The sequence below is a fragment of the Sinocyclocheilus rhinocerous genome, unplaced genomic scaffold (genome assembly GCF_001515625.1).
Source record: "Sinocyclocheilus rhinocerous isolate Xijiao unplaced genomic scaffold, SAMN03320098_v1.1 scaffold468, whole genome shotgun sequence".
NCBI lineage: Eukaryota > Metazoa > Chordata > Actinopteri > Cypriniformes > Cyprinidae > Sinocyclocheilus > Sinocyclocheilus rhinocerous.
Window position 1 is genome coordinate 576,060 of NW_015635305.1, and position 19,601 is coordinate 595,660.

General features: G+C 37.3%; 1 protein-coding gene across 1 annotated transcript in view; it reads right to left on the bottom strand.

Annotated features, from left to right (window-relative positions):
- Window positions 1-2,628: 2,628 nt before the first annotated feature.
- Window positions 2,629-19,601, bottom strand: part of wdfy3 (WD repeat and FYVE domain containing 3) — an 85,104-nt gene continuing 68,131 nt past the window's right edge. The window contains 23 exon segments of the mRNA XM_016561081.1: window positions 2,629-5,013; window positions 5,463-5,660; window positions 5,812-5,923; window positions 7,213-7,578; window positions 7,761-7,851; window positions 7,950-8,132; window positions 10,240-10,419; window positions 10,603-10,761; window positions 11,369-11,523; window positions 12,932-13,079; window positions 13,313-13,525; window positions 13,682-13,773; window positions 13,886-14,039; window positions 14,795-14,901; window positions 14,988-15,105; window positions 15,303-15,422; window positions 15,507-15,561; window positions 15,661-15,741; window positions 16,588-16,673; window positions 16,785-16,905; window positions 17,392-17,540; window positions 17,852-18,012; window positions 18,280-18,448. Of these exon segments, the coding sequence (XP_016416567.1) occupies window positions 4,893-5,013; window positions 5,463-5,660; window positions 5,812-5,923; window positions 7,213-7,578; window positions 7,761-7,851; window positions 7,950-8,132; window positions 10,240-10,419; window positions 10,603-10,761; window positions 11,369-11,523; window positions 12,932-13,079; window positions 13,313-13,525; window positions 13,682-13,773; window positions 13,886-14,039; window positions 14,795-14,901; window positions 14,988-15,105; window positions 15,303-15,422; window positions 15,507-15,561; window positions 15,661-15,741; window positions 16,588-16,673; window positions 16,785-16,905; window positions 17,392-17,540; window positions 17,852-18,012; window positions 18,280-18,448 (3,339 nt within the window). The 3' untranslated portion in view covers window positions 2,629-4,892.

Consider the following 19,601-nt stretch of genomic DNA (forward strand, 5'->3'; position numbering starts at 1 on the left):
AAACACTGCTCCACTCTGCGGCTGGAGCTCAGCGCACTTCACTTTAGGGCTGTTCGATTCCGAAATTTTTGGAATCGAGTCCGATTCTGATTCCTGGTTCTGGAATCGATGGGAATCGATTCCAATAATCGATTCCTCACTGTTGTTCTCGATTCTTGTTTTTTTTTTTATTGAAGGAACCTATAATCTCACCATGACTGCAGGATAAAGGTCGTAGAAAGTATCCATCTCATAACACGAAGCTTTATTTGTATATATATAAAAAAAATAATTAAAAAAAACGACGTTAAATAAATTGTAATTTTGTCTGCTTTGCCCGTGAAATTAGTCATAGCCCACACAGCTCAACAGGGACATGCGTTTATCGTATGAATTGAACAAGACATGAAGTGTCTAATAAATGTGCACAGTTCAGCTGAATGATGAAGTTTACTTTGACTGTAGGCCCATGCTTTGCACAAAATTAACACGCTGTACACTGAAACAAAATAACCAGAACATTAACAATAACTGATAGAGCTCGTGGTTTATCTATGCTCGGGATGTTTTCTTTTATAATTATCATTGGCTGGTAGAAATGTTAAAAAAAAAAAAAAGTATTTTAGATGGAAATAAGATCAAGACCCTCGATCACGTCATGATCTATTCTGTCGTGCAGCGCTCAAAATTGTGGACAAGCCAGTAACGTTACCACCGTAAAACTCTGAATCGTTTTTTGAACTGGTTCATTAAAACTATCTATCAGATTCAGGAAACTAATCAGAATTCTAATCACTTTTAGCGAGCACGAGGGAGGCGAATGGTGCTTCTCAAACGGAAGGCTGCATCCTAAAATTCAGATGATCTCAGTACGGACTCGTTTTCTTTCAGTTTATTTTCGTGAATTTAAATGTGTGCAGCCTTCCGTTTGAGAGGTACCCATAGATAAGCTTTGTTGAGCTGAAAACGGCTCTGAATTAGGAGTCGATTCCTCTTGATGGAATCGATTCCAACCTTTGGAATCGACTCTCGATTCCCAACGCCTCGGAATCGAGGAATCGATTCTTTTTGGAATCGATTCCCAGCCCTACTTCACTCCTCAAAACTCCCACGACAGTCCAAATGTGATGGTTTCTTCTTGTCAAGTCATCATGATGATAAACTGAGTTTATTATTATATTGTGAAGTCACATCCAACCGTTTTTAGTTGTGGAAAGACATTGTCCTGGTAGCTTACACACAGTATGCTATTAAACTGATGCTCCTTTGAAGGGATAGTTCAGCCAAAAATGAAATATCCGTCATTACCTACTCACCCTTATGCCATTCCAAAGCTGAATAACTTTTTTCTTCTTTTGTTTAACATGAGCCACCTTTTTTTCCCCCATTAATTTAATGGTGGTAACCAAACAGTTGACACAGTATGGGAAAAAATACTATGGAACAAAGTCAACTCTTTGGTTACCACCATTCTTGAAAATATCTTCTTCTGTGTTCAACAAATGAAAGGTTTGGAACAAGTGGAGGATGAGTAAATGATGACAGAATTTTTATTTTTAGGTGAACTATCCCAAGCATGAAAATATCCGTATCCTGGCTACAACTAAATTCAGTATATAGTGACAACCAAATTTTCATTTCTGTATATCTGCCTAGTGTGTAATAAGAATAATAGGCCTATATGCTAAAACAGTGGTAGAGAATAATTTTACTTAGGTTAGTAATTATGTTATTATTATTTTTTTTAACACTAACTGGAATACATTGTTTCATCATGATGCTTTATTATATTCCAGTTCATATTTACATTAATCATTTTTAGTGCTGTCAAATGATTAATGGCGATTAATCGCATCCAAAATAAAAGTTTTTGTTTACATAATATATGCGTGTGTACTGTATATATTTTTAATATGTATATATAAATACATACACATGCATTTATATATTTCCGAAAAATATGTTAGGTTTATATATTAAATATATTTATATACAATATAAATTATATGAATATAAATATATACATGTAAATATTTTCAATATATTTACTGTATGTGTGTGTATTTATATATACATAATATCCACAGTACACACACACATATTATGTAAACAAAAACTTTTATTTTGGATGCTATTAATCGTTTTGACAGCACTAATCATTTTGTAATTTCTGTGTCCTAAGCATGTTTGTTAACTTTATATTATTAAAGGATATAAATTGCTAGCAAACAAATGTGTGGTTTTGGCATGTCACTCAGATTGCAACACTGTCTGTAACTTGCTTTCTCAAGATGGCGAGTGGTTTACTGGACACCCAAATTTAACCATGCATGTCGCAAGAAGTCAGAAGAAGCTTCCATCAGAGACTTAATACTGGGCTTTGTTGTAGCTGTTCTTAAGTGATCAGGACAAACATGTTAGTTTCCAGCACAATTAATGCTGTCTGTTTTAAAGCATTGATTAAACACAATGCATTTAACTGCTTTGATGCAATTCAGTCAATTTCAAAAGTATGAAATCATATGCGTCCTGTAGTTTTATATATTTTCCGAAGATCTCCGATTATAGCCAAGTTCCTAGATTTCTAGATTATATATTTTTGCACTACATTGCAATAAATGATGGAAAGAACTTGTCTGAGGACAATGGTGGTGGTAAACAGCAAGTATTTAATTGAAATTAAATTAAAAGGTATGAGTACCATATCTATTGTGTCATAATAACAGGTACAGTATAGGGGTTATTTATGGGGGAGGGGTTCCTGTAATTGTTTTTCAACACAAATATACAATGAACATTCAGCTACCAGTTTTGCACACTAGATACTGTAGTAATGCAGTCTATCACTAGACCACCAAACAGGGACAATCCATGTGTATTTCATCAGTTCCGGGATCAGTCCTCAACATCCATACATTAGAGTACAAAAAGTCAAAAACCAAAAGAGTCGTGGGACACTCTGTATATCCACCTAAAGCTGTACACAAAACCCTCAGGATTGACTCGTTAGATAACGCCATAAAAATGAGCCAAAGAAAGAGAAAACAAATAAAACATAATGCCAAAACATGTACAATACACTGACACAGAAAGTCAGCTGTGTTAGACATGCAACAAGTAACCAAACTTGCTGAAAAATCATAAAAAAGAAAACAAAATAATTGCATAAATACTTTGTACAGTTCATCTTACTGTAAAGAAATGCACCCTTTCAAAATAATACCCCACAACATAAAAATGCATCTGATAAAACAGCGATTACTCCATTTCTTTGTCTTTTCTACATGTCAAGGTGCAAAAATAATTTCAGATTGATATAGCCATTTGATCTTTGAGCTGCTTGTCGACAGCAAAATCCCAACAGCTTTATGATGTTATGATTGCACGCTGAATTACAGTACATTAATATAGAATAATTAAACTATAAGGAGTGCATATTAGGCTGTACGGAAATCATACAACAGTGAATAAAACAACTGCAATGGTTCATCTTTTTAAAGTTGCAAGTGTCAGACCATTTAAAGAAAGAAAAAGAAATTCTCTCCATTAATCAAAGCAGCACTTTTGATAGGGTATTGCCCACAGTATCAAAAAGAAAAAGAAAAAAAAAACTTTCTCTTTCATAGTTTTGTCTAAGGTAAGGAGAAACTAGGCTTCCAGTCCATTAAAATGGTTAAATCCATTTTTCTGTACACATGATAACATTCAAGCTACGGTCTTTCGTGAAATGTGTGTGGAGTGAAAACATCAGTAACTATTGCTTTCCTAATCTACAGACATTTACACTGGTGCAACATCGCAAACGGTTAAAATAGTGATTTTTTTAAGAATAAGAATAAATGCATGTTTTTACTAAAAACAAAACCATAATTTTTAAGCTAGTGCCAGAGAGTAACATTTAAGTTGTCTAATGCATATTAGTTAATAACAGATGAAGAATTAGTCAGAGAAGTCCCACACTAATGCAAAATTTACAGATGTGAAACATCCAATATGAAATAAATGACACTTCAGAAGCATGTTTGATATTACAGTCTTTCAATTGGTTAGAAACATTTCTGTCTTCTGTCGCATAACAAATGTGGTGGAATCATTTAAAGGTTGAATGAATCCTGTCATTAAAAAAAATAATTTAAAGTGGTCTTTAATCTAAGTTCAACATTTACATACTTTCATTGACCTACACAACTGTTAAAATAAGATAATAGTTGCATATAAAGGCAGGTTGGCAACAAATTTTAAATGGAAAAAGTTGTCTATGGCAACTGACTGATACTGTGGGCAACACAACAGAACATATCAAATAAACATAACTAAGCATTTGCATGTCATTTGCAATGTCAACCCACAAACATTTATCAACATTCATAGTCCCCAATATTATTCCCGCTGGGAGGCTGTGACTTGTGACAACGACTACACACACACACACACTCGCAGTTTTGTTCTTTTAAAGCCAAGAGTGATTTTTAACATACTGTAATACTATATTACAAGCAATGTGTTTTGATTTCTTCTTTTATCTCTTAATAATGACTTTTTGTTTCACTGTTTCTAGTTAAAAATGCCATTGTAAGTATTTACAATATAAACAAGTGTTATCTCGTTTCATCAGGAAGCGTTTTATACGCATTGCTTTTTCTAATATCTAAACATAATGCCGACTTTGTGGATGATTCCAATTAGATGACGGAGCATACTGCAAAAGAAAATGCATGAATGGAAAAGTAAACTAACAATAGTCTCTTTTGAATGGTCACACTTCTGCAGTGTATGAAATTATGAGCATTGGTGATGCCATTTAGGAGATTCTGACCAATGAGATTTTGCATGGGGAGCAGTGAAATGTTTTGTTTTTTTTGAGGGTGGTTGGGATTTTGGGCTTTGGGCATGTGATGTGGGGTGAGGGTGAACTAGTTTCTCGGGCTTTCTTCAGAGCCTCGCTCATGCTGCAGGTTGTAGTAACAGTTCTGACACACACGCACAGGAGAGGAGATTTTCAGCCGCTTGATCTCTGACTGGAAGCGACTACACCTGTGGGAACAAGCAACAAATTTTAAAACCCTTTCAAGAGATTCTAAAGATAACGCAGCACAAAATTTTCTAAAACAAATAAAACGCAAACTACAAAAACTAAAAAACTACAAAAGTTGCAGTGGTCTTTATCCAATTAGTTTAGACATAAAAAAGTTATTTAAATATTATGCAACACAGCTTACTAAAACACAAATAAAAAAAACATCAAAAACCACAAAACAAAAAATTACAGTGGTCTTTTCTCAATTGGTTTAGAAAAAAAACAAGCATATAAAAAACAAAAACAATAAAACCAAAACAGTACAAAAAAAAAGAAAGAAAAGAAACAACAAACAAAAAATAGTTGCAGACATTTTCCAATTGGTATTAAAAATAAATAAAAAACAAATAACACTTAAAAGGTATTTAGTTCACATATTATAAATATTATTGCAAATCTGTCTTACTTCTGGCAGAAGACCTGGCCACAGTTTCTGCAGTGGTGGCGCCTTTCAGTGAGGGAGAAACGCACAGTGCATCCAGAGCAGCTGTCCACCTGCTCGTCCTTCACCCAGTGGTCTGCGGTAGAGCGTCCGGGCTGATCACTGACAGACCAGCTAAACACGCGGCCACGGCTGTCGCCTACCAGGATCTTACTGTGGTCTCTGAGTACACAAGAACAGCTGGTTATCAACAGTCTTGTTTAAAGACGATTTATTTGAGATATTTGAGCAAACACTGGCATATTAATGTTAAACCACATTAGAAACCAGCTTCTCTTTTATCCTCATTCCACCACAAACACAGAGCACCTACTTTGAAATGGCAAGCGAGGTGATTTCCGCAGGATGAGCGTTGTCCTTGCGGTCAAACGCTGTGTGCATGGTGAGTTTGCTCCGGAACACCAGCTGTCTCTCCCATCTGTAGCCTGTTTAAGAGACAAAGCTAACGGTGAAGAACATGCCAGTTGCTCACATTAAAGCAAAAACACAAGGGAACAGCACTTGAATGACAATGAAAAATGCAAAACTTTCTGGAGTTTTATTTTAGGTTTTGATGTCCTTAAGAATATATATTTGCGGTATAAGTACCAAAAACCATCTCAATATATTTTTACAGCTCCTTTCTCAGGAGCTCTGCTGAGAACAGGTCGATTTTGGGCTGTCTAATTAATATTCATGAGCCTCTCTTCTGATTGGCCTGTTGTGTTCTGAGTGACGCACGGCCAGGCCAACCACAGCTAACTAGGGTCAGCCGACGTCACAGAGCTAGCTAGCTTAAAATATCGTCTTGTTGTGATGTTGGGTGCCAGAATCGACGAGTGGGACTATGGGCGGAGCTCGGGGTGGTGACTGAAGGCGGTGACTGTGTAGTTCTGACGTCAACTTTTTATGGAAGTCACAACGGTTCGTGAAAAATCACAGCTACTTTATGCAGGCTGTGTGAATTTTACTGTGGACTGACTGTTTTGAAACTTATATGGTAGTTACATAGCACCTAGAACCTCAGTTATCATGAAAAAAGCCAGGAAATTTCAGTTTTGACAATATGGGACCTTTAAGAGCACACACTTCTGAAATCTGTGAATTAGAAATACAGCACATTGTGATAAAATTCAAATCAAAGATTTACTGCTCTCACTTTGGTTTACATCCTAACTTTTCATGTAAACTGTGATTCCGATGATATAATTTGTAATGAAAATGTATTAAATTAGAAGGACACCAATTAAATTAATACAATTTAATTGACAATTTAAATGATTAGTTAAATTAGTAAATGTATCAAACTGATCAAAATGTTATTTATTATTTAGCTTATTTAATACCTTAATACTTTTATATCATCTTTGCAATTTTAATCAATGCAATGAAATTTGTTTTTTATAGATCTATTTTGGCAATTTTACTTTTACTGAGACAGAACAGCACAGAATCTGACAGGAAGTGAAGTGGAAGAGAGAGGGGGACAGAATTGAGAAAGGCCCCTAAGCCAGGACTCAAACTCGGGTCACCCAAAGAGCAATCGCACTATTTGTTCTGCCCATGAGGCTGTTTAAAATTGTTTAAAATTAGAATAAAATAATTTTAAAACATTTAAAATTAAATTAAATCAGTAAATCAACAAAAATTTTATTAAATTAAATTAGAATTACATACAAATTTAAATTTTTTTTTTAAAACGCTAAATGTCACGACTTTTTTTAATCTACTGCACCTGGTTTGAGCTTGTTGTATGACCGAGCCTCCATAGTACTGGGCTGAAGAGGCTGTGGTACTGGCCCATGCGAGGGTGCTGAGTGCGGTTGTAAATGTGGCTGTGAGGGAATTCCCGCTCTAATCTGGCCCTCTGAGTAGTTTACAAAAACAAAGCCATCCTTCTCATCAATACTGAGTGTGTCCGACCAGCGGCGGGAGTCGTCAGAGCTGCTGTCCACCGACCAGGAGGCACCGGTGCGAGGTTTGGGTCTGTGGACAGTGCTGCTGGGCTGGCTGTTTGAGGTCCGAGGTTTAGGGTCCTGACTGAGGCTGGTTTCCTCTCCTTCAGACTCACTGCTGTCATCCTCTGGAGCATCACGACCCTCTGGAAGAACAAGACTTGAGGTTATTTCATCTGAAAAGATCATCTAAAAGTCAGAAGAAATTGCGGTAATGCAGAGTGCAGGCTAAAATTGATCAAAATGTTATACATTAGTTGGCTTATTTAATGTTTTCATGTCATCTTTCCAAAAGTCATGAAAAAGGTGCAATGGAGGGATGTTTTACCAATCTCTCCACAGCAGTCTGGCACATCGGGGGGCTCTACAGGCTCTGGAGCAGGGGTTTCTGGGACTTGGAGGAACTCAATTCTCCAGAACTACAAGATAAAGCCATTTGTCAAGAACCGTTATCTGTTGACACTTTAAAAGAGACAGAGCGAAAAGAAAGAAAGTAAATTAAGGAGAAGACCATTACCCTGACAACACCGTCGGAGTGTCCCGTAACGATAACATTCTGTGTGTCCCACTCATTCATCTCTGAGATGCAGCAGCAGAGGATTTGTTGGCTCCGGCCGGTGAAAGTGTTGGCGCTGGCGATGGGACTTCCATTGATGCTCCACACATGGATGTAGGTGCCAGCACAGGACACTATATCACCCTACACACAGACACACAGGGTCTTTTCCAATTCATAGAACACTTCGGTTTTATTCTAAGGAATCAATTTATTCTGAGGATTCATAAAAGGCAAGAATTTCAATCAGGAGGCTCTTTCTTTTCCAAAGTAGTAATGGTCTGACTTACGTAGAAATTAATTCCTTTTCAGGAATTTTTTAAAGGCAAGCACATTTGATGAACTGATCAAATTAACTTCATACCAGAAAAGTATTACTGCATAATAATAATAATAATTAGTGCTGTCAAACGATTAATCGTGATTAATCACATCCAAAATAAAAGTTTTTGTTTACATAATATATGTCTGCATACTTTGTTTATTTATTACAGTATGTATATATAAATCCAAACACATGCATGTATATATTTAAGAAAAATATGTTATGTTTATATATTAAACATATTTATATATAATATAAGAATATAAATATATAAATGTATATACATGTAAATATTTTCTAAATATATACTGTATGTGTGTGTATTTATATATACATAATAAATATACACACTACACATACATATATTATGTAAACAAAAACTTTTATTTTGGATGCGATTAATCGTTTGACAGCACTAATAATAATAATATATTTTCATAAGAATATAAAATGTTATATTTTTTCTTGCCCCAAATTTTCCACATAGTTTTCTGTGAGTAATAAAAGAAATTATAATAATAATAGTAATAACAACAATAAAAATATATGATTTTTATATGTATTAGGGATGTAACGATTAACCGCGAGCCGGTTGAAAATCGATTTAAATATGTGATGATTCAAATCGGTTGAGATGCTAAACAAATCGCGATTCAATTAGGGGTAGGAGTTTATATGAATGTATGTCTGAGGGGAACTTACTGTCTTTTATTTTTTCTTTTCCTCTTGCCTCTGTATAATGCATATTAAAGTTCATAAGTGCAGCACTGCTTTGTTTACAGTGGAAACCAAGGAAACGCTTTAAGCGCCACCTGCTGGCAGAGAGTGAATCTGCGTCTCATTCAGCTCGTCTGCTGTTTCTGTTTCATGCAGATATTTTGTATGCATAGTATCACAAAACTGAAGTCAAACCATTCTGTTTTTGCTTCAAATGTCGAAATGATACAATGTAATTTAGATTAAAAACTGCTCATGTTGCATGTATGCAGCATCTTTGTTTGGATCATGATTAAAATGCAGTGGTTGCCTCTAATTTTAAATGGAAAGAGCACAGACAAAGCCTTAGTTTGTTTATATGAAGAGATTTATTTTATTTGTGTTACTTATTTATTTGATTTGGGGCTTGTTTTAAAATTTCAATTTAGTTTTGTTATTTACATTAAATTTAAATGTTGTTATTTAGCAAACGCTTTTATCCAAAGCAACTTACAAATGAGGACAACAGAAGCAATCAAAACCAACAAAAGAGCAATAATATGCAAGTGCTATATTAGTATATTATTATAGTGTCATATTTCAATTTAAAAATAAACGTACAGTATTTTGTCCAAGCAATAATAAAAGCACACGATTCGATTAACTCAGTCGTGAATCGAATCGTGAGTTGAGTGAATCGTTACATCCCTAATATGTGACGTGACATGAGGGCCAAGTATGGTGACCCATACTCGGAATTAGTGCTCTGCATTTATCCCATCCAAAGTGCACACACACAGCAGTGAACACACACCCGGAGCAGTGGGCAGCCATTTATGCTGCGGCGCCCGGGGAGCAGTTGGGGCTTCGGTGCCTTGCTCAAGGGCACCTCAGTCGTGGTATTGAAGGTGGGAGAGAGCGCTGTACATTCACTCCCCCCACCTACAATCCCTGCCGGTACGAGACTCGAACCCGCAACCTTTGGGTTACGAGTCCGACTCTCTAACCATTAGGCCACGATTTCCCCCATATGTATACATATTTTACATTTTCAATATTAAAATTATAATTTATTAATAAATTATGTTATTACCCTAATAAAGAATACAAATGCAAAGACCATACAATGCATACAAGAGTGCTTATTAAATGGCTAAAAGGAAAATTGAATGTAGTTTAAACACAACACTTGTCACTCAGCTAATTCTGTCTACATTATTGTTGACTCACAGTAAGCTCGTTGATGCAGAGCGCTGAGACGGGAGCCCGATGGCCCCTCAGCTGGGTGACGAAAGACAGCTTATTCAGGTCCCAAATGATGCACGTACGGTCCCGAGAGCCACTCACGATGATGTGGTAAGCTGATGACGCTGTGAGATATGTAACTGCATCTGTGTGGCCCAGAAGAGCCTGGAAACATGAACATATATATTAATCAATGCATAAAACATTACAATTAAATAACATTCATTTTCAAAGAGCAAGTAGGTGTAGCAAACAAGTCTAAAGGAAAACTTAGTTTTAAAAAGCAAATTGAGTATATAAAAAAAAAATCTATCAAACAAGCCGCATTAAAACAAATATAAAACAAACCTGTTTGAGTGTGAGGCTCTTGGCTTTCTCTTTGGAAGTCCCAGTCTCCCATACACAGATAGCAGTGCTTAATCCTCCAGTAATGACCAGTTTGGGATTGGGGCAGATAGCACACAGGATCTGCCCCCACTCAGACAGGCACTCATATACTACAACCGCCTATGAGACAAACGCAACACATGAACATCAGTCAACTGATACGGAAACAAAATACACAGAATAAACCAAAAATCCAAGCTTAAACTTAGCTGTGTCTTAATTAGTTCACAAGGAAGGTGAAAATCACATTTCAAAAACATTTCAAGGTTTCCACAACACCTGTTTTCAACATAATTATGACAATAATAAAAATTGTTTCTTAAGCACCTAATCAACATAGAATGTTTACTGAAGGATATGAATGATTTCCACTGTGACACAGTAGACTGGAGTAATGGCTGCCAAAAATTCAGCTTTGCCATCACAGCCATAAGTTACACTTTAAAATGTATTAAAATAGAAAACAGTTATTTTAAAATCTAATACTATTTCACAATATTTTACTGTATTCTCAATCAAATAAATGCAGCCTTGGTGAATATTAGAGAATTATTTCAAAAAAGATCATAAACTATTACAGACCCCAAACTTTTCAATTGTAGAGTAGTTATAAATATGCAAAGTTTTGCAGATGCTCTTTTCCCAAATGCATTTCAGGATCTGACAGCCGTTCACAGCAGATGCTGAAAACATGAGCAAACAGAAGAACCTGTATGTTGCGAATGACCTTGTCAGACTCATAGTTGGAGAGGCGGCAGCTGAGGTCCGCATAGCCCCAGGCGAAGGTTTTATTCCAGGCAGGAGGAACCAACACCTTGTTCTGCTCAACAGCCAGAATGCCCTTGTCAGTGCACACTATCTGACCCACTGGCTCCTTCAGCTCTGTAAAACACACATGACACACACAGAGCTCATTAAAATGTGCTCCACTGTATGGCCAGAGACGCTAGCAATATTTTACACAAATTATTCCTGAATAGGGTTGGGTATCATTATTATTATTTTTTTTAAATAAACTCGATACCGGTGCCAAATCAATACTTTTAAAATGGTTCTGGTGCCTAAACGGTGCCTGAACCGATACTTATTAAAAAAATAAATAAATAAAAATTCCCTCAAAAAATTATGGATTGGCCATTAGCACTATAAACACATGATGTCTGATTCATTCATACTGGACGCCAGAGGGCGCCCTCGCACAGAAAATCCACATATCCCGTCACTGAAGTAGCAGAACTCATGACCCTCCAGGAAATCCCTTATATGGACAAAGGCATCGCTAAACACATGATGTCTGATTCATTCATACTGGACGCCAGAGGGCGCCCTCGCACAGAAAATCCACATATCCCAGGGGTGGCGAATGTCGGTCCTGGTGAGCCGCAGCCCTGCAGAGTTTTGCTTCAACCCTAATCAAACACACCTGAACAAGCTAATCAAGGTCTGAAGGGTTACTAGAAAGCTACAGGCAGGTGAGTTTTAATTAGGGTTGGAGCTGAACTCTGCAGGGCTGCGGCTCTCCAAGACCGGAGTTCGCCACCCCTGACATATCCAGTCACAGAAGTAGCAGAACTCATGACCCTCCAGGAAATCCCTTATATGGATAAAGGCATGGCTATTATAGCTGTAACTGAGTAAACAGAACATTATAAACGTTTTGAATGATAAAACAAAGACAATAAACTCTAGACTGCGACAATATAGTTTATCTATGTTATTCAAGTCATCTCTGGTATTTTCATAATAATTAAGTATATTTATAATTCATTTCTAATCGATGTATTCTTTTTAAAGTAGCCTATGGAACATATTTTCTGCCTCATTCTGTGACAAGAAGCCACATCAGATCACAAAAGGAAGCATTTGACTGGTGTTGTGGAGTAAAAATGTTATAATGTTCTCTTTTGTTGGACAACAGGTTTAGAAATGTGAATACAAGGGAAGTTTAGTTTCTCAGTGGGGAAATTATTTTTCACGTGCGGTGCCGGTGATGATGCTTCTTACATCCGTTTCGGAGAACCAAAGGACAAATATTTCAATCGATCGCTCAGGCATGGCACCGAAATGAGGCACCGAAATCTGCATTATGATTCGGTTCTAGTACATACTGGTTACATAGGTACCAGTGCCATATTGGTACCGGGTTTCTGTACCCAACCCTATTCCTGAACAAACAAGTTTTAACAAATAAAACCATACATGAATAAATTGTTGATCTGGCTTTGATTGAGCTCTGTGATCATCACAGAGCATGTAATGCCACTGTATCCCTCCACTGAATTTGCATTACCTTTGACAGGTGTGAGAGAGGGCCGCAAGTTGTCCAGATGATGGAAGAAGATTTTGTCTAAGCTGGAGTTGAGTGTAACAGGTACACCAGGTACCTCTCCATTTGACTTACTGCGCACTCGCTTTGGAGGATGGGGCTTCTTAAAAAGCTAAAAGAGAAGAAACACAGAGGTTAAACTGGATACTAAGCAAAATTGCATTAAATACAAAATAACAAAACAAAAGGCATCTGCAAATAAATGAAGCAAGAGATTTTTTCAGAACCAAATTTCCTTTCAATGACTTTTAACCAGTTGGTAGAAATATAAAGTCAGTTTTCCTCAAGTATGCACAGGCAACCACTGACGTAGTTCATGACATTTTCAGTAATGAAATTGCAAACCTGTTTTGGGATCTGGCCAAAGTTGTTGATGAATCCAATGGTAGCGGTTTCTTTAAGTGGGTCATTAATGTTGTAGATGTCCACCTGGCCCTCATAGAAGAGATGGTGGAAGACATTGACCGCTTCCACCGCTGAAGGACCCTGCTGCTTGTAACCAAAGATCAGATCGATCCATTCATGCAGATGGGCGCTGACATAGTCACACTCCAAAGCCTGAAAAAACACACACAGTCCTTAAAGGTTATAACTCTGTTACTGAAAGTGGCCTTCAGTTATTCTCTGACATTTACCGCAATGAAACAATAAAACACAGAGCCTCTTTCTGACTGCCGGCTTTATCAGGGGATGATGTATTTTGATGTCAATTACCTCTCTGTGAACCCTGATGAACTCTCTCGGGTCTCCTTTTGCCCACGGAGGCAGAATCACATCTCCAAGCTTGGTGCCATTCTGTTTACTCCCTTTAGAAAAGACCAATCAAATAACACACACGTGAAGAAAAAAAAACAACAACAAAAAAAGAGAGATTGTATGTAGGGTACAGATGAGGCTAGCTATCAATCTCATCCTAACCAAGATCGAAGTTGTTGGAATTGAGCAGGAACTCAGGAAGGTAGAAGAACTCCGGAATGAGTTCCTTCACATCAGCCATGTTGTGTTTGGAAGCAGAGAGCCAAGCCTCTCGTATGCTGTGAAACATTCGGTCGGCCAGATCAAAATGTCCTCCCTAAAAACACAGAATGAAACTCACATATAACCAACAGCTTCAATCTTTCTTGAAACTAGATCAGCTGTTCGCACTATGGATGATAACTATAACTATAAAATTTTAATAATTGTTAATTATATGAGAGAAGAAAGGTCTACACCACAAATATAAAGGCACAGAGGAACTATACAGTTTTTTCCCCCCAGAAGACTGACAGCCCATCAGGATATATAACTTTAAAGAGCTTGAGCATTTAAAGTAGCAGGCAGCACGCACTTTTAACAAACAGAACATTATTGTTGTGGACACTAATATAGTTATCATTATAGCTATTGTTTTTGGTGTGAACGGGCCTTCACTGTCTGTTAATAACAACCTCTTTTCACAAACAAAGGAATATCTTTATTAATGCTTGGAAACAGTAGCTTTGGTTGGGGAAAAAAATGCTGTAAATATTTGTGAGGTTGCGGAAGATGCTATGTTTATTGTGGAAACAGCTGGTCTTCCAGTCTGCTCTTCCACTTTTGTTTGTTTTTTGGTTTTGACTGTGGATGATTTATTTAGTAACATTCATTGCAAAATATATTTCCACCAGCATAAAAATGGATGTTGAAGAATAAAAGAGCAATGACAAGTCTGCCCAGTTCAAGATTGTCCAATCTAGCCACATGAAGGTTTGTGGTTGGTAAGAAAAACTTTAAACAACAACTAAAACACTGAGTAAAGAGAAGAAAGCAACAAATGAAGAAAAGAGCGGACCATGTAGGACTAACCTGAAGCCTGAGAAAGATCTGTGTGAAAGGCTCCATTCTGAGCAGATATGAGGCCACAATCATTGCAGAGGAGTAATGAGTGCCATAATGATATGCTGGAGTCTCGCCTGCGAAGAAACAAAAACATGTTTAAAAAGTCTCAGCATAACAAGCACAGCTAACAGAGGGTTATTAACAGGGGTCTCTGACTCACCATTAGGATCCTCCCAGTCTTTGAATCTTTTCTTGTACTGGATCAGTCTGTCATCTGTCTGAGCTCCCATGGGTTTGGATAAGTTTCGGAATGTCTTTGGATTGTTGAGGTCCAGTTCCTGTGGAATAAATCGAGATTTTTACCTTGAAAAACTGAAGCTCAGACTGCAAAAGAAAAGACACTTAACTGATACAAATTCCCCAAACAGAATGCCAATATATTGCTGACAGAAGATCGGACTTTTGAAACACTGTAGTTCTCAACATTTTGTGCTGTAGGACTTATTACAAGGAATGATCAAAAACAAGTTTGTACCTCAGAGTCAAAGTCTGCCAGGATCCATGGAAAGACGGGATACTGCATCAGGTCATTATATGACCTGCCAGCCAGTGTGTTGAGATGCATCAAATACTGGAAATTACTGATTTCACCTCTCTGCAAATAAAGAGTCTTTCATAAGCAACACTGAACAAGAAAACAAAACAAACAGACAAAAACCTTAAAGTGAAGATACCACACCTCCCATCTTTGGGTCACTGACTTCTCGCCGACCAGCGTACTGAGAAGACCAGACCTATTTACCAAGAAACACGCATATGAATGTTTATTTTAATAAATTTGGTAAATAAACTCTAAATTCACTTCATACTCATGTAATGTGAGGGTAACATACCCTTGTTCCACACTGGTGTTGGGACGTTGCCCAGAGACAGATTCTGAGCTGTCGGCTAGTGAAGGAACAACTGCCAGGAACCTAGAAAACATGATTTGGCTGTGTGTAACCACGTTTTTTTCTGAGGTACTTCAACAATTAAATTACTATTAAAAACTTGGGGGGGAATGCATTAAAGGGATAGTTCATCCAAAAAGAAATCTTTTGTGCTCAACAGAAGAAAGAAACTCATACAGGCTTACAATGACATGAGGGTGAGTAAATGATGACAAAACTTGTTTTTGGGTGAACTATCCCTTTAAGTTGATGAAAAGTGACAGTAAAGAAACTTACAATGTTACAAAAGATTTCTGTTATTAAATGTTGCTCTTTTGAACTTTCAATTCATCAAATAATCCTCAGAAAAAAAAAATTCACTGTTTCCATTAAAATGTTCAGCAGTCAACCTCTGAGATATGCTAGTCTCACGAGTTTGTTTATAGGAGCAAAGGAAGCAAAGTTTCCTTACTTTAGCAAAGAAAAAAAAAGTTGTTTTAAATTGTAAAAATATTTCACAGTGTTAAAGTTTTTACAGCATTTAAGAAGCATATGAAACTTCAAACACACTCAATGAGCTGCATCTTAATGCAGTCTATTACAGTTGCGTATGAATGTGTGGTACACCTGCTCTAATATAGTCAAATTTCACAATGATTTGCTGCCAAAATGGGGAGCTGCAGTGCATGACAGAATCTGAGAAAATGTCAGAGGAATTCATTTAGATTGTCACCCTTTTAAATTCTTAATTGCTGAGTGTTACAACATTTGACAGAAGCGTACAAGATTTCATCTAAAATTGTCAGAAAGTGTGACATCCACAACCAAAACAGAGCTGTTTTGTGCCAGCTAGTGGGATGCTGCCTTAAAAGGCATCAGTGTTTACAATACCTTTGATACACTTTGTTCCGGACTCCTTTTTGGAAAGTCAACAGATAATTTCTTCCATCTCCGGAAAACACTTCTACTGCCATGGGCTGTGATGAAGACAGCAAAGCATAACTTCATTATTGCCATTAACATGAAAGCTGCCCAGTGTGTTATTTGGGTTCAAGCAAAGAATCAAGCCAAACGGTTTGTTTGCACACCTGAAGCAAGTAGCGACGTTTGTGCACCTCTCTGATGTCTTCGTAAGCAAAGATGCTACAGGTTCGTTTCAGCTGACTCTTGCTCTGCCGGGCCCCTCGGGGGATGATAGGCTCATGCATACTGCAAATGTCACAAAAACAAGCAGCGTATAGACCCAGTGCAACCACTAAAACAGTGGTTCTCAACCAGGGGGCCTCAGCAAAATGACTTATATCAATTATCATCAATATATTAAAATAATCTAAAAATAACCACAGAATGCATTCACACAATGAATTGTAGGTTAATTAATGGGAAATATCAATACTTCCAGTTTCTTTTAATGAAAAAAATTTACCAGATTTGTCACAATTCTAAGAAATAGAAATTATAAGAAATAGAAAAAGAATAATAGAATGAACAATAGAATGATAGACAGATCAAACAAAAGATAGAAAGACAGATAGAATAGCTAAATGGTAGATAGAACGTATGAACGATGAATAGATGGAGAACAACAGAATGACAGAACAAACGGCAGAGGGACAGACAGATACCAGATGATCTGACAGAAGTGAGTCTTTCTAATTTTTTTTGAAGGGCAGAATCCAAAATATAAATTCTTACTTTGCAGGGAGTGTCTCAATGTCTCTAATCTCTCTGGTGGCTGTCATTGTGAAGCCGTCAATCACATAGAAATGTTCTTTCCCAAATAAGAGCAGCCCTTCCCTGGTGTCCAGACCTTGAACTCGAGCACAGCGGTACATGTGCTGGATCTATCCCAACACACACAACAAACACATTCTCAGAACACTTTATATCAATCAGTTCAAATTCAAAAAGCAAAATAAACCTAAACATCCAACCAGACAGATATTACTAATTATTTCCCTCATACTGATCCGAGGATAATGTGAGCAGTAAATGACTGACTGCTGTTAGAACAGTAATGATCAATACAAAGCTTCAGATTAGAAAGCTTTCACCCTAATTTCCAAAGCCACATTGTTGCGTTGACAACAGTGCCTGGCAGTAAAAGAAGCTGCAGTTGTTAAACAGTGTGACGAGGATGTGGTGTGCTGCAGACCTTCTCTCCCTCCTCCAGCAGGCGGAGCAGCGTGGTGTTGTCGGTTTTCTGCTCCTCGTCCATAGCTCCTGACTCCAGCAACTCCTGCAGCTGGTCTTGACTGTCCTCATCAGCTCCATCCGCTGTAGAGCGGGACCGCTTTAAAGGGGCCTTAACCAGACCTAAAACACAACACAGCACACTGAGTCAATCCATACAACACACTCATAATATTACATTCTCATTAGTTTCAATAGATAGACAATCAGATCATTCAGAAGCCAGTTTCGTCCATTTAGTTTGAAGAGGTGGTAGAATTTCTAGTTACTAGTAGTTCATTTTTGAAGAAGGGAAAAAATCATTGTATTAATAATAGTATTTGTTTTATGTAGTAGTTTTAGTAGTTTCACTGTATCAAGTAATAGAGAGCATTATCATGTTAAAATGACCTTTGACCCTTGCGATGGTGTCCTCTCCATGTTCAGGCTCCTGCTGTGTGGTTTCTCCCTCTGTGTTCTGCTCTATGGAGTGCTGATACATCCCCGGGTTCCCTGACAGCAGCCGCATGTAATACTCCTTACTGTCGTAGCTTATCGCTCGTCTGTAGCGCGCCGGTTTCTGGAAGGGTTGAAATTTAATGCTAACTGTTTAATTTAGTCCTTGTTAACTCTTCTTTCATGTTTATATCAGTCATGATGAAAACGACCTTTATGATAAAAATACAATCTTGGAAGTCAGTGACAGCAAGAGGAATCCAGTCAGAGGCATGCAAACACAGTTTAGGATCAGCACAGACACGTGTTCATCACTCCTTAAGAATCCCACGCTGACAACTCACATATAGTACATAATTCATATCTAAACACAATTAATACTCACCCACAATGCAAATTTTAAGCATTTAAACAGTTATATCAGCAGGTTTTCAAGATTACACAAAAATTCAGTCATGTGACCAAACTTTTTAACTGGAACTGCATGCAAATTTAAATTTTGATTTTAGAGAGAAAAACAACCTGCATGGTCATGCTGTATATCAAATTTCTACTAAAATATCTATATACAAGGATATATCTACATCTAGGAAACTGAAACGTATAATTTACGAACAACTGGCAACAGAAAACAGAACTGTGGTCTGTTTGTTTGAGCGGCCAACTGGGCCAGATGTAGTGACACTGGCTCAACCAACGGAGGGAGTTTAGGGCAGGTCTACAGTATCTGTTTGCTGAACAATGGAAGATGTGTGAAGTATGTGAAATGGTCTTTATTTTTGCAGTTCTGTTTGGTGCCAGTAGTGGTGCAGAATTTACTTATTTCAGCTCTCAAACTACAATATGAATACCAATAATTAGTGAGTTATAAGAGTAGCATGCAACATTCTTGTCTGAATATTGTCCCACTTCACATTCTATAATATGGAGTACAAGGGATTAGCAAATGGGATGGATGGAGCTGTCCTAAACTTATTTTTCTAGAGGTATGAAATATTTACAACAGGAATGACAGCAGAGAAAACATCTCCAAACAGCGTTTTAAGCATTCTGCGGAGGCATCAATCCACATATGCCTCCTCATTATGTGACAGACAAATGCAGAAGGTCTGGGACATTTATTTTACACTTAATGCTGCAATGCAGATGTTTAAGAGGGTATAGCAAGACTGTAGTTTAGGCACACTTCAGTTTGTACCTGGACTGGTATGTTAACCATTGCACCCATTAATGGCACCTGTGATTGTTTCTGAAAAGGGAAAAATGGGCAATAAGGC